The sequence below is a fragment of the Schistocerca cancellata genome, chromosome 7 (genome assembly GCF_023864275.1).
Source record: "Schistocerca cancellata isolate TAMUIC-IGC-003103 chromosome 7, iqSchCanc2.1, whole genome shotgun sequence".
NCBI classification, from domain to species: Eukaryota; Metazoa; Arthropoda; class Insecta; order Orthoptera; family Acrididae; genus Schistocerca; species Schistocerca cancellata.
The window spans coordinates 172,179,654-172,195,173 of NC_064632.1; the positions used below are offsets into that span (position 1 = coordinate 172,179,654).

The window sequence follows — 15,520 nt, forward strand, 5'->3', positions numbered from 1 at the left end:
TCGTCACTGCCGCCGAGTCTGCCATTCCCCGTTCTTCTGGGTCCCCTCGGCGGAGGGCTGTGCCTTGGTGGTCGCCTGAGATCGCTGAAGCGATTAAAGATCGCCGGCGGGCGCTCCAGCGTCACAAGCGACATCCCTCCATGGACCACCTTATCGCCTTCAAACGGCTGCGGGCGCGGGCCCGCCTCCTTATCCGCCAAGGCAAGAAGGAGTGCTGGGAGCGGTATGTGTCCACCATTGGACTCCATGTCACTCCATCGCAGGTCTGGGCCAAGATTCGACGGGTCTTCGGCTATCGGACCCCTGCCAGCGTCCCTGCGCTCTCACTGAATGGAGCAGTTTGTACTGACTCCGACGTCATTGCAAACCGCTTAGCAGAGCATTTTGCTATGAGTTCCGCTTCTGCGAATTACCCCCAGGCCTTCCGCTCCATTAAAGAGCGGATGGAACGTCGGAGCCTTTCTTTTCGCACCAACGCTTCTGAACCCTACAACGCTCCATTCAGTGAGTGGGAATTTCAGAGTGCCCTTGCCGCTTGCCCTGATACCGCTCCCGGGCCAGATCGCATCCACTGTCAGATGCTGAAACACCTTTCAGTGGACTGCAAGCGACGCCTCCTCGACCTTTACAACCGTCTCTGGGTCGAGGGTGAGTTTCCGTCGCAATGGCGGGAAATTATTGTCATCCCCATTTTGAAACCTGGAACGAACCCTCTGGAGGTGGACAGCTACCGTCCCATTAGTCTCACCAACGTTCTTTGCAAGTTGCTTGAACGGATGGTGAGCCGGCGCTTAAATTGGGTGCTGGAGTCTCGGGGCCTTCTGGCTCCGTCTCAGGGTGGGTTCCGTAAAGGCCGCTCCGCCACCGACAATCTGGTGAGCCTTGAGTCGGCCATCCGTACAGCCTTTGCCCGCCGTCAGCACCTGGTCGCTGTCTTTTTCGACATGCGGAAGGCGTACGATACGACATGGCGTCATCACATCCTTTCTACGCTTCATGGATGGGGTCTTCGGGGCCCTCTGCCGATCTTTATCAGAAATTTTCTGTCGTATCGTACCTTCCGCGTGCAAGTCGCGGCCTCGTATAGTTCCTCCCTCGTCCAGGAGAACGGGGTACCCCAGGGCTCTGTCCTCAGTGTCTGCCTGTTTTTAATTGCAATAAACGGTCTCGCTGCGGCAGTAGGAAATTCTGTCTCCGCTTCCCTGTATGCTGACGACTTCTGTCTTTACTATAGTTCTATTAGCATTGCAGCAGCTGAACGTCAGCTACAGGGCGCAATCCGCAAGGCGCAGTCTTGGGCTGTAGCGCGTGGTTTTCAGTTTTCGGCTGCCAAGACCCGCGTTATGCATTTCTGCCAGCGCTGAACGGTCCACCCTGAGCCGCGGCTTTATCTTGCCGACGAACTTCTTGCTGTGGTGGAGACCCACAGGTTTTTGGGTGTCCTTTTTGATGCCCGGTTGACTTGGCTGCCTCATATCCGGCAGCTTAAACAAGCGTGTTGGCGGCATCTCAACGCCCTGCGTTGTTTGAGCCACACCCGCTGGGGCGCCGACCGATCTACCCTGTTGCGGCTCTACCAAGCGTTAATCCAGTCTCGCCTGGATTATGGGTGCCTAGCTTATGGCTCAGCATCCCCATCTGCGTTGCGGGTGCTGGACCCAATTCTCTACAGCGGGATACGCCTTGCCACTGGTGCTTTCCGCACCAGCCCTGTGGACAGCGTCCTAGTGGAGGCAGGTGTACCTCCACTGCGGTTCCGACGCCAACGTTTGCTGGCCGCTTATGCTGCCCATGTTTTTAGCTTGCCCGGGCATCCAAATTATCGTGTCCTGTTCCCGCAGTCAGTCGTCCATCTGCCAGACCGGCCGCCCCGGTCGGGTTGTCCGATCGCCGTACGCATCAAGGAGCTTCTCTGCGGGCTTGGGTTTTTCCCAGTTCCACCTCATTTCCGGGCGCCTCTGCGTACACCCCCGTGGTGTGTTCCTCGCCCTTGCCTTCGGCTCGACTTGGCACAGGGCTCGAAGGACTCGGTCCCTCCAGAGGCCTTCCGCCGCCGCTTTTATTCATTCCTGGCCACGTATCAGGGCTTTGGAATTGTTTACACCGACGGTTCGATGGTTGCTGGTCGTGTCGGGTATGCGCTAACTCTAGGGGACCATTCTGAACAACGGTCCTTGGCGGCTGGCTGCAGCGTTTACACTGCTGAGCTAGTCGCCATCTTTCGTGCCCTAGAGTATATCCGCTCCTGCTCAGGTGAGTCCTTCGTTATCTGTAGCGATTCCCTGAGCGGTTTACGAGCTCTCGACCAGTGTTTTCCTCGTTCTCGTCTGGTGATGGCTATCCATGAGTCCCCGCATACTCTTGCGCGTTGCGGCCGCTCTGTGGTCTTTGTGTGGACCCCCGGTCATGTCGGTATCCCGGGCAATGAACATGTTGACCGCCTGGCGAAAGAGGCCACGAGTAAACAGTCTCTGGACGTTGGCCTCCCAGAGACTGATTTGCGGGCAGTCCTCCGCCGAAAAGTTTTTGCACTTTGGGACGCTGAATGGCGCAATCGGATCATGCCCAATAAACTCCGTGCCATCAAGGAGACAACGACTGTGTGGCGGTCATCCCTGCGAGCCAACCGCAGGGACTCTGTCGTCCTTTGTCGGCTCCGCATTGGCCACTCCCACCTGACACACAGTTATTTACTGCGCCGGGAGGACCCTCCTGTATGTCGCTGCGGGGCGGCTTTGACAGTGGCCCACATTTTGTTGGCCTGCCCCCTTTTAGCTGTGGTCAGGCAGACATTTGCGCTACCTGATACGCTCCCTGCCCTCTTATGTGATGACCCTGGTATGGCTGACTTAGTTTTCCGTTTTATTCGGGCAGGGGTTTTTTATTATTTACTCTGAGTGTTTGTTCTGTTCTTTTGTGTTGATTCTGGCCATTGGCCTACGATTTTACGCTGAGTTTTTAATGTGTTCTCGGTGGTTGGCTTTTCCTTTTTATCTCTATGGTCGGCCAACCACTGTCACACTCTGTGTGATTTTAATTTGTTTCGTCTGATCTCTGTAGGAGTATTTCTTGTCCTGTGTCGTCTGACGTCTTTCCTGTTGTTCGTTTTTTATTTTCTTTGGGTGGTTTTACTTTTTTTTGGAAAAAGGGACCGATGACCGTCGCAGTCTGGTCCCTTTAATCCCCCCCAAACCAACCAATCTTATTTTATTCATAGACATATTTGAAACAGAACCAATTTTCATTATATGGATGGTATTTATTAGATTTGGTACTCCTGAAACAGGCATGAATGTTCTAAATGATTATTCATCTTTTGGTCATATTAATTGAGAAGCTGTACAAATTCAGTGTTATTGCCGTTATTGATAAATGTGTGATTCATCACAACCTCTAAACATCATCTCTTATGTTGTCGTGAAGCAAATTACATCAGTTAGGCATTTCATTATGTCCCCATTCTTTCATACGAGGTTGTTATGTTGTAAATTACAAGCTGTCTCCTGTTCACCCAAAATAGTCAATTCTATACAATCCAACAGGGCAGATGTGCTAATTTTTTACACAAAGGGGGTTAGCATCCATCACCACTTTGTGATTGTGGAGAACCACAGGCCATCACACCACAGAAGAATGTTCCACAAGATCATAAGGTGTTGGACCAGTAGACTTTCTGGTGGTAACTCCCATGTTGACAGATTACATAAATATTCTGTTTATAAGATGTTGTATATATCATGCTCTACACTGTAAGTGTTAGAAAACCATATGATAAATAAATAAATAATGCAGGTGAGTCAGAAAAAAAAGCCTATAATGTATGAATATAGTATTAGTGGTGTATTTCTTGAAAGTCACATTAATTTAATATCTAGGTGTTACATTGCAAAATAATACGAAATGGAATGAGCATATAAGTTCGGTAATAGGGAAGATAAATTGTCTGGTTTATTGAGAGAATTTTAGGAAGGTGTAGCTCATCTATAATGGAGACTGCATATAGTACATGAGTGTGACCATTCTTGTGCACTGTTGAAGTGATTGGGATATCATGCCCAAAATTAGTTTAGATTTACTGGAATAAAAGAAAGACTTTGTCCAAGGTCATGCATTCAAATTGGTGTTTGATAATTAGTACCAACTTTAAATGTCAATCGATGTGGATGCACTTCAAATGGGCAGTCATGGCTACTGTGTGGTTTTCTTTGATTGTGTTCTCAATACCTGGTTACCAGAAGGATTCAGCATGTTCATTCACAATATATTGGCGTTCCTATACCCTTGTGATATGTTCCTTGGATGAATAAAAATTAATAAATAGATGTTATATTGAGGACACTGGAATAAGTGTTATCTGAATGGGCTTAAAAACTGTCTAGTGTGTATGCCCAGCGGACACTAATGTCCAGATGACACAAGACTCAATTCATTCACCTGTTTACCAGGGTACATATTAATTCAGAGAAACAATCTAGCAGATCAACAACCAGAGAGTGTTGCATAGGATGTTGTCATAATTTTCTTCTACTTTGGTACTAGTATTTTAGTTTGTGACTTTTGGTTATTTGTTTATGGACACTAATGACAGTGCTTTGTATGCCTCAATATAAATAATGAAAAACAACAATCAGAAACTCAGTTGTCTGCTTTTGTGGGAAGAATTCTGATTATATGTGTAACAGCAGGTATATCTTATGTATTCAACTATTGCATCATACTCTCTGTTTCCCTGACAAGGAAAGACCAGAAATGTGTTTTCTAGTTCTTGCACAATGAAGACTGTGCTTTTACTGCCAAAGTGGTAACCATCTACAGCATGGAATAAAATTTTATCAAGTGTCCCTGTAGGCCACAGGAGTGTATGCCATTGCAGAGAGCAATTGTAAAAGACATAGAAGTGTAGGTGGAATTACATTTATTGTGAGTGAGTGTTACCATAATATTAAAGGAACTTCATTTGCTTGGAACTTCTCACATTAAGTGAGAATAATTTGTCCTTGTCATGTTAGCCACATAAATAAATGGGAGCATTTTGTGATCAGGTGAATAGGGCAGAATGAAATGTTTTCTGCAGAAGGTAGTGCACAGTAGTAATGCTAGTGTATTGGCTGATAGAAACCAAATGTGATAAAGGTGAAAAGGATAAAGGCAACAGGAATTGAAAATAAAATATGTAATACTAATTTAACTTGGTAACCTGATACACCATCCTGGTTAGTCCAAAATACCCATTGCCCCCCCCCCCCCAATGTTCTGTTATTTCCACCTGGGGTAATCCTTTCTATAATAGTATTTTTGCATTCTTTACTGTAGTCTGACACATGTTGCTCAACTCCGATCTAGGTAAATCTGTTTAAATGGATGAACATAGCTATTCGAAGCTGAATTGATCTTATCAGTTTAAATGTTGAGAGTTCTATACAGTTAATTTAAGAATTTAAGATGACTGGCTTTTGGTCAAATGATTGAGCAGAGTGAAAAAAATTACACATTTGATTTTTGTTCAAATTTTCATAGCCAAATGAAGAAGAGAAATGGACAAATGACAAATAGGATACAAACTTGACCAGCAAGAGGTCTAGTATTGCCAAAAATAAATAAATAAATAAATAAGTAAAATAAAAAATTGATTGCTTGAAAGTGATCAGTGTAATTAAGAAACACTGAATTAGTGATTTGTGGGAAAATAGAAATATTTCACGAACAGCTGCTTCCAGATACGTAAATGAGGTGCCAAGAAGTTCATCATTTCAAGGCCTAGCTATTTTGTGCATAAAAAGCTACATGGGTGTAGAAATTCAGGAGTTCTTTCCTTCTGTCTTTCATGTTGAAAAAAAAAAAATCAGATTACAGCAAAACTGAAACTTATTTGTTTTCTCGTGATCTAATACTGTAACAATAACAGAATATTGATCAATATTTAGATACATTGTTTCATGCTTTCTGAACAAAACTTGATCATTTAAAAAGCAAATAAAAATTAGAGTACAAATGTTATGTGACATGATTTGGTAAATAGTGAGAAATAAAATAGATTAGAAAAATATTTAATGTGCCTCATTCACTTGGCATGATTTCTAGAATCATTCAGAGACACATCAAATGTTTCTGTAATGTATTTTATTTCTTATTTTGACAAATCATTTCACAAAGCATGTGACTTTTTAACAATTTTTTCCAACTTGTTCCTGACAGCTTAAGAGATGTTTCTCTCTCTTCCTGAATTTTGTAGGGGGATATAAAGGTAGTTCTTTCTGTAGTCGTCCGCTGCCCCCCCCCCCCCCCCCAAAGTGGGACTAGTGTCACATCTTAGTCTCAAAATATATACACATCATAATTAATCTGTTTATACCTGTAGAAGTATATTTGAGAATTTGTTGTACTGTATTCTGATTGTGCTGCGGCGTATGTCTCGGGCACATCATTGGGCTTTGTACATATCATTGTAGAATATTTCATGCCTTTTCAATTGATCTTTAATAACTATGGGTCATTGAGTTTTCAAACTCCAACTAATAAAATCTCTGAAAGAACTACTTCTTGCAGAAAATGTGATTCACATTTTTATTTCCGTGTTAGAAACTTCTTTGGCAGTTATTCTGTAACTTGTTGATGCTTTGTCTCCATGAATCTCTTTCATACTGTGTGAATCACTACAGATTACAAATTAAGAACTTCATAGTGCTCACTTCATTTTCATTTGTAATGTAATAACTTTGATTGTATGGTGTGCACTTCGCATTGTATGTTCACGGATGAAAGAACTGTGCTCTTAAACTTATCTCCAGAAGATTAGCCTCTCACATTGTCTGCTTACATTAAACTTTGTGACCAATATTTCAGTCACTGAATCTGTGGGACCGAGCAAGTGACAGTCTTCCTCTGGCTGAGTGTGCCCAATGTGTTGTAGTTTTATGAATGACACTTAGTAACATTAATGTTGTTTACTGTCTGGCTCTTTTTCTCTCTACTCTCCAAAATATATAGAATATTCTTTAATACCCTTGTAAGGTCACCTATTATAGCATTATAAACATGTTTGTGCAGACCAAATAAACATGTATTTGAATTATACCATTAGAAAAATTAAAACTAACATGGAGATACAAAGCTTTGCATGGTTGGCAGTCTTAGCAGTGTGCCAGTGCCTTCCAAATGTACCAACATTATGAGGAGAGTTTCTGAAGACTGTCGGTCAGCTGTGTGTGTGTTGCAGAGCATGACTTTGGCAGTGACAGAAGAATAAACTGCTTAACTTGTCTCCAGTTTCTGTATCTGCAGACATTGTTATCTGTGTCTATCTCTCCCTGACTCAGCTGCCTTATTGCTTTGAATTACATTTTCTTTCATACTCTTTCTCTATAACATAATCAGATACCATTTTTTTCCTTGTCATACTTTCTGTTCACATCCTTACATCTCTGTTATATACTGAAATATTTTGCTTTGACTATACAAGTCTGTCCTGTCAGTGTTCAAATGTTCCAAAGGGAATATTGAATTTGCAGCCTCGCAGTTGATTCAGTTTGCTCATTAGGTTTTATTCATTACTCTCAGCTTCACACGCGAGGTGAGTTCTGCTCTATATTTTCTAATCTTGTACATTTCCAGTTCTCTATTTTGCATTATTATGTATTGTAATTCTAAATTTGGGTGCTGTTCTTCATTTTTGTATACTATTATGAGAAGGCACAACTTTTAAATGCAATGTATCTTATTTGTTCTTTGAAGTTTCAGTAGAACATATTGGATACGGTGACACAGTGGCAAGTGCCCGTTACGAACAGAGACGTGCAATGCTGGAACGTACACTTTCTGAGGCATTCCATGACTTGACACAGTTGTGCCTGTTGCGAGAACCATCAGCACGTCCAACGGCTGCTCAGTTGTTACAGCATCAATTTTTCAAGCAGTGTCGGCGGGCTTCCCAGCACTTACCTGATCTTCTGCGGCCTGTGCTGCCTCTCACTGACAATAGGACAGCAAGCTATGGTGAGCAGTCACCGCAACATGTCTCACGAATTGGAAATTGCTGTTGCTTTATGGTGATGAAAAGATAATTTTTACGAGATTGTGTTTCACAAAAGGAAGGATCATTGTTAGCAGTAAAAGATAAACCGTATAAGGACATGGTAAAAGCTACACAACTTATAATGGAAATGAAGATAGCACTTTATCACATTTTGTTTTGTTTCTGTGAGACTTGTAATATCTCACATCCATTTCTTAAATTTCTTGTAATAGCAACTACTTATTTCTTTGTGAAAATGGTTTTAGAGTAATTTCACTCCATGGCTTTTGAAAACAGATTATGTTAGTGCTGTTGTACTGTAAGTTCCTATATAATACCTCAAGTGCACAAATGGCACTGATGTATCTCCCAATTTTTGCTGATAAATCTTTCATATTTGGGAGTGAATAAATACAGCTATAATTCGGTGACATGTTTCAGACTTCACATTGAATTTAGCTGAGAGATAAAAATGTGAAAGGAATGTGTCATTCCTTTTTTGCATTACTAGTGAATATACACAATCACTGAATGAATGAGTAGCAACTCTACAAACTACACAACAGATAGACTTCACACTCAAGGCAGTTATGCAAATTTCACTTGTGTCTCCAGAAGACTAATTTGTAAAATTAAGGCAATTATTAATTACAGTAAAAACAAGCTTGAAAACATCATGAAGATTTGAATTTGTACACACACAATGATGGTAAAGCCAATACAAAATGTATTAATTAATTTCTTTAATACACATAATTTATATGAAGTAGGAATAAAGGCAATGATGCAGAAATTAAAGACCAAAACAGTGAAAGCAGTTTGTAGTGAGGTAGAACAAGTAATGAAGAAGTGTAAGCTGGCACTGATACATTATATTTCAGTGCTCTTGACAAAAATATATTTCGTGATAAGGTGCCTGTGTGATAGTGATGAGCATAGGGTGTAAAATGTCCAAATTGTGGAATGGAAATTTAAACACTTCAGAGAAATGTGTTATCACTTAAAAATAGGCAAGTAGAGAACAGTATGCAGATGAGAATGAATATTAAAGTCAGTGATAAAGGTGACAAGTAGTATGGAATGAATGTAAAAGAAAACATTGGTAACTGGAATGAAAACTTTTCCTCATCCATCTGACTTAAGCTTGCAGTGAGCATTGTGTATTCAGCAAAGGCCAAACATTTTCTAACCACAGTCTTTCTGACAATCCCACTCCCCTCTTGGTTAGGCCTCTACTGGCTCCACTTACTATTTCTTTTCAGCTGCTAATCACCACTGATCCCCTCCCTCACTTGATCGTCTCACCCCCATTCGTTCACATGAACCTCTATTTGCTCACTTGAATCCCTCACACTTAATTGATCTTCTCCCTCTCGTGATTTCACACATGCCATCATCCTCACATCCTTTCCTCATACACGTGCCCCATTCTCCATCTCTCTGAAAACACACATGCACACCCCTTATTCATCTTTTATAAAACTCCCTTCATATTTCTACATGGCATTTGCAGTATAGATTAGCATCTAAGCGTGTACACTGCACCTCCATCATTTTATATTTCTTTCTCCATAATATCACTCTTCATCATCCCAGATTTAGTTTTGCAGTATGTCAAATGTCAGAACCTCATTGTTCTAACCAATATATTAAATCAATGTTTTGTCTCAATTGGTTGGTGTATGTTAATAAAAGACCCGTGAGTGACATGTCTATTCACAGTTCATCTTGCTGCTTTATATGTCACATCATTTATTCATATATTTGAGTCCTCATTTCAGCTGTTTCTAAAATTTTAACATTTAATTTTCATTGTTGTAGTGGATTGTATCTGTAGTTACATTGATCAGAGTCATAGTTTTTTCTGCTATTGGCAGTATAAAAATTGGACAAAGTAGAAATTTGGTACTGGTAGCAAAGAATTTGGTGTAATTGTATCTCAAATTTTCTGTTTTGTATTGAATTAGTCTACCAGCAGGAGCTCTACTGAACTAGTTAATGTACTTTTTTGTAGGATTTTAAGCATGAATGATAGCTGTTTTTTAATAATTTTACTTTTGAAATTGGGTTCCACATCTTGGAGTTAACTGTTGATAATCATGAAACTGTAGGCTTTTGCTCCACATTTCACTGAATAGTTTTGTTAGTCCTAACTAAACTAGAGTAGATTAAATTATTTCAACATTTGAAACTCATTCAAAAGAATTTGTTTGTGTATGAAGTAGCAAAAGTCTTTGGAAAAAATCAGACTAGACCAGTATTCATTGAGAAACCTACCTTTCCTTTTGCTTCAATGTTTTCAGGTACTGAAACAGTCCATTTTTTTCCAGGTGATCCAGAATTGCTGTTTGTTTCTGAATCACTATCAGATTTAGAGATAGCACCTTTAAAATGGGATTTTTAAGTGTGTGTGACATGCTTTGGGAGCTGGTGTGGTTGAGTGTAAAACACTATGAAAGTCTGACAGACACATTGCTGTTTTGCAAAGGAACAGTGGCCACTCCGGGTGCCAAGTAGTGCCATTGTTTCAACAACACTAACTTATTTGTTGATGTGGTGTATGTTAATGTTTCTAACATATTATACTCTCTTCTGTGAAGGGATTATTTGCCAGTTTGTTGTAAATGTTTATGTGATTACAAATACAGAATTAATATTAATTTAAAGTAATTCCTGTTGTTTGTGAAGACTGAAGGTTTCACATGCAGTGTCAGCACATGGCTGTCTGTTGCTTTGTTTTAGCCTCTGATACCAAAGTTTTATTAATTGTAATGGAGGTATATCTTATTGCTATTTTTGTAAATCACTGTAATTGAAACCTTTTATCTAAACAGCAAGTCACTACATAAAGAGCCAGTACAAATGTTCTAAATAAAATATTTTAAATGAAACAATGTATATAAATGGGTTATGATCCACAGCAAATAAAAGGTTTGTAATGTTGAAGATCTCATATTTCACAGTATGTGCAAATTTTAACGGCAGGGAACAAAACCCATTGTATCGGTATTCTAAAAAGTGATTCATGTAAATGCATGTAATCAGATGTGCAGAAACTTTTGTGATAGATATGTGGATGGCTGTGTGGGGTGGTGTTATTCAGTACTGTGGGTTGTACAAAATTCTTTTAATTAGTAGCTTTAAAATAATTTAAGCTGTGTACTCATTATTGTGAAAGAGATTTATCCTTATATGTAGATTCTATGTTCTTATTGATATTATTTCAGCTGTTCACTTTCAGAATTTAAAGGTGCTAAGTTTCTTAAATTTGTGAATGGAGGAAAATCAGAGTATGACTTTGTACACTTGTTTTTGAACAAGCTTAATACTTCCTATCAATGAAAAAGGGTAGAATAAAAATTGTTCCACTTGAAAGTACGTTAAGAGAGTGAGTGAGTGAGTGAGAGAGAGAGAGAGAGAGAGAGAGAGAGAGAGAGAGAGAGAGATTAATACATTTAATTATTGCTTGTAAAAAGCATCTATTCAGTGCAAGTCCCGTGTTCAAGGATTTATTAGAGAGAGATGCATTGTGTGTCTTTAATAAAATTCGTATTGTATGTCCCATGTATAATATCAATTTTTCTGCCCATCTGATTAAATTACAAAGACGTGAGTAATCAAGACTAAGGAACAGAATCTGTGTATATTTGCCTTTGCTTTAATCTGCCAGTACTGAACTGCAAAATAAGTGGCACAAATTTATCTACAATAGTAATGACATATGACCTGCTTTTAAACAGGCATATCTCAGTATTAAAACTTCATATCGGATGTAACACATCTTGAAGTGTGTTACCTCACAAATTAGTACTGATGCCATCACATATTTTACTAATTAATAAGTTGTGGGCATCAATGATAAAAATTGGATTGATTGTTATTTCACATTTTGAGGCTGCTGCTTTTAATAGGTATGAGAACTATGTGATGGATTCTGTTACAAGCAGCATAAAATAGTAACATGAACTGACCAATTTTACAAATGCCTTTATTAAAATATCACCCTTTTCCTATGATGCTAGTTTCTTTGTTCAAAGTTTCGCAGATAGTGAAAAAAATTGCATATATTTTTATGTATTTATAAATATCCTTCATTTTTCACTATTGCAAGACATGGTATAATTTTTTGTAAGCTACTGTGATCATCAAAAGAGTTCTCCTAGGTGCAAACATTGTACATTTGTGCAATCATTAAAAAACTAATGTGAAAGATGAATAAAGCTCAGTGAAGGCAGGGATTTAATTTTTGCTATTCACTTATTCACATTCTGGTGTTTTCCTTTGCTGCCACTAATCCTGCTTTTCCAAAATGTTTGCATTGTTATTCTTTCCCTCTCCTCCTCAGAAGAGCATAGCTTATGCAACAGGTACAAGGCATCCGCATAAACAATATATGTTTGGTATCTTATATTTTTCAATTTAACTATGTGCTTAAGTAAGTGAATTTACATTCTGCAGAACCCAGATACAGAACATCCTCCAGTCACAGATTTACATTTTCCATTGTTATTAAAGAACTCAAAAATATATGCCAGACAGGCCTCATTCAACAAGACTGTGGTTTATTTATCACATGATAGTAAACGTACCTCAGGTATAACGCTTTCTGTGATACTCTCTTCTCCAGTGAAACACAGAACATGAAACACAGTTTTGAGAAAGCCCTTCTGGAAGTTTCTTGTACATTTATACTGATGTCATTTAATAATTAAGAAGTTATGGGCAAAAATAAATTAACTTGTCCAAGTATTAGAGTTTTTGCTTTCTAAATACCTGTCGGGATTCAAACATCCGATGTTCATGGAAAGGAAGCACTCATTAAGTACATGGTTAGCATTATAATTAAACTGTTATCATGACATTCACATTTGTTAAGCACGTGGAAAGACAGGAACTGTAGCTGCTTAAAATAACAGGATAAGCAAGCTTGCTTTCTGCTAATTATTTAAGATAAGAATTTGCAAATTTTTAAAAGTATAAATACTGTATAAGATATTTTAAATGATTTACTGGTATAGTAATGTATTTATTTAGTCTACTGAAGCAATTTACTGGCAGCTGTGTGGCATTGTCATGTACGAGATCTACAGATGTGTCCTTGACCAAACCAGAAGCTTTGAACAGGTTCTGTTGTTGTCCTTGGCAAAATTATTTAATCTCACTCAGTTGTATACTTTTGTCTAAAGTCTCTGAACGCTGCTAGAGATGTATAGACTAAAATCATAGATTTGCTGCATTTCTTCAGTCTTATGCTTAGATGACAGGTTTCTTAACCTCTTTCTCAGATTAGTACTTCAATCTACAGCTCTATTGGTATTTTTTGTAAGCCTGTGCTGCTGGTTGCCAAATAATCTTGAAGTTTGTCTTCCTTCAAATCAAACTTACAATTGTTTCTTTATATTAATTTGCATTAACCAACATCCAAAGATTTTATGACTGTAGACACCTTGAACTAGGTAGGTATGAAACACAAAGACAGGATAACTTATAGTATTGTCTTGTACAATTTGTATTTTTTTTTTTTTTTTTTTTACTAGACATTTTTTCTTCCATTTTGTTCTTTTTTCCAATATCATTTAAATGTTACAAAGCAGAAGATTTTTTCAAAGACTAATTTTACTTTTGAATTAGTTGGCAGTTCTTTCATCAAACACTGTTTCTTTTGCAGTAATCATACAATGAAGGCTTTCACGACTGGATATTTCAGCTGCAGAAATTCTTCCAGGTTGTATGGCCATGGTCCACGGAACTCTTCTATCCCTGACGTTTCGTCCAAAGCTATGTCTTCGGGGGTGCTCCTGGTTGTCAAGACTCAGCACAACCAGGAGCACCTCCAAAGATGTCCAACTTAGCTTTGGACGAAACATCAGGGATAGAAGAGTTCCATGGACCATGGCCATACAACCCGGAAGAATTCTTTTGCAGTAAACTGCTAATATATCATCTTTGATTTTTTTCTCTGAAATTTTGTATTGCAGATTAAATTGCAAATTTATTATGTCCAACTTGTTTTTGCAAGTAACAAAAATTTACTGAATAAAAACGCAATCCTGTAATATTTTCTTATAGAAACTTCTCATACTACAGTTCATAAATAATCCCCAGTAGTCAGTATTAATGCACCATGCAATAAACTGTATGACATGACCGTTAGACAAACGGTGAACATTTTCTTGGTATGAGTTACAAAGTTTAAATACAGTGAAAATAATACTTTTTTTCGCATAAAGTGCACCGAGACCTTAGACATTTAACGTGCCCATACTCTGATTAAATTATATTTTATCTATTCCTTGAAAAGTCTTAATATTTCAGTTTGTTGTTATTATGTTAATTAAATATTGCTATTATTATTTTAGTGAATTTGTCTACGTGTGATGTAATATTAGTACAGTTGTTAAAGTGAAAACAATCTAGCAGTACTACGCAAACATATATGATAAATATCTTACGAACACATTAAAACACAACCAAATGCACTTTGATAAATATATGCTTTTAGTCATTACTTCGCTTTTCAACATGCTAGGTCAAATATAATGTTCACTTTGTGTTCTGAAAGTCGTCCTTCATTGTACACAGTACAGGCCAGGGCATAATTCCACACAATACCTTAAAATGACCGGCAAATTTGTCACTAAGCTGCCTTGATCCAGGTCTCTGGCTTTGCTACTTGAAAAATTATTATAAAACAATCTGTGCTGTAAAAACAATAATGTAAATTTTAAATGGGTCGCTTAATGGCGTCAGACTGCAGTGATGTTCTTTTCTGTCTGCTGTAGACAGTGCTATAATTCTAAAAACTCGGATTATTTGACATATGTTTAACACTTCCACAAATAACTCAAATCACACTTTAAGTTATTATCTATTGGCATTAGCTCAGTAAATTACATTAATTAGATTACAGACCTGGACAAGCAATATACGTAATAACTCTCTGGAAGACAACTAGAGAGAGAGAGAAGTCAGTTGAAGGTTGCAGATGAACACTTATCAGTACAATGATATTGTTTATTTCTCAAATACATCATTATTGTGTTTGTTTTTTAAACTATTATTATTGTATTGTTCACATAAAACACTGTCTTTGTACATTTTATAGTCACATGAGTTTGGTTTTTGTACCACTTCACTCGCTAAAAATATTATTACTACATTTTGGTATAGGGAGACTATAGACAATGAGTCTTGTGATTGGTGGCCCTCATGTAATACAGCATAATCACGGCACTGCAAAAATCTCTGTCAAGTAAAAAAATAAGTGCTATATTGTCAAGATTCCCTTTAACTCTACTAAAAACAAAGAGAGAAAAATTTGTGTAAGTATACTGAGAAATCATTATCATTGAAATATAAAATTAATTTGTCAACTGTCTTCACTTGGGTGTTGCTGGTGGTATTTCTACAGATTTAACGCTACCTGCTCCTTTTCTTAAAAAAGGGAAGTTAATACAACACTGTACTTACACTTCCAGGTGGAGACATTTGTGAAATCACATAAGTTGA

The 15,520-nt window shown here is 38.5% G+C and overlaps 1 protein-coding gene across 2 annotated transcripts in view; it reads left to right on the forward strand.

The window, feature by feature from the left end:
- Positions 1 to 12,277, forward strand: part of LOC126092002 (STE20-related kinase adapter protein alpha) — a 40,294-nt gene extending 28,017 nt beyond the window's left edge. Inside the window, exons 6-7 of one of the 2 annotated variants that reach the window (XM_049907377.1) lie at positions 7,732 to 7,992; positions 10,342 to 12,277. In XM_049907377.1, the coding sequence (XP_049763334.1) occupies positions 7,732 to 7,992; positions 10,342 to 10,415 (335 nt within the window). In that variant the 3' untranslated portion in view covers positions 10,416 to 12,277. The remainder of the gene's footprint in view (positions 1 to 7,731; positions 7,993 to 10,341) is intronic. The other variant, XM_049907378.1, reaches the window with a different exon arrangement.
- The last annotated feature ends 3,243 nt before the right edge of the window (positions 12,278 to 15,520 follow it).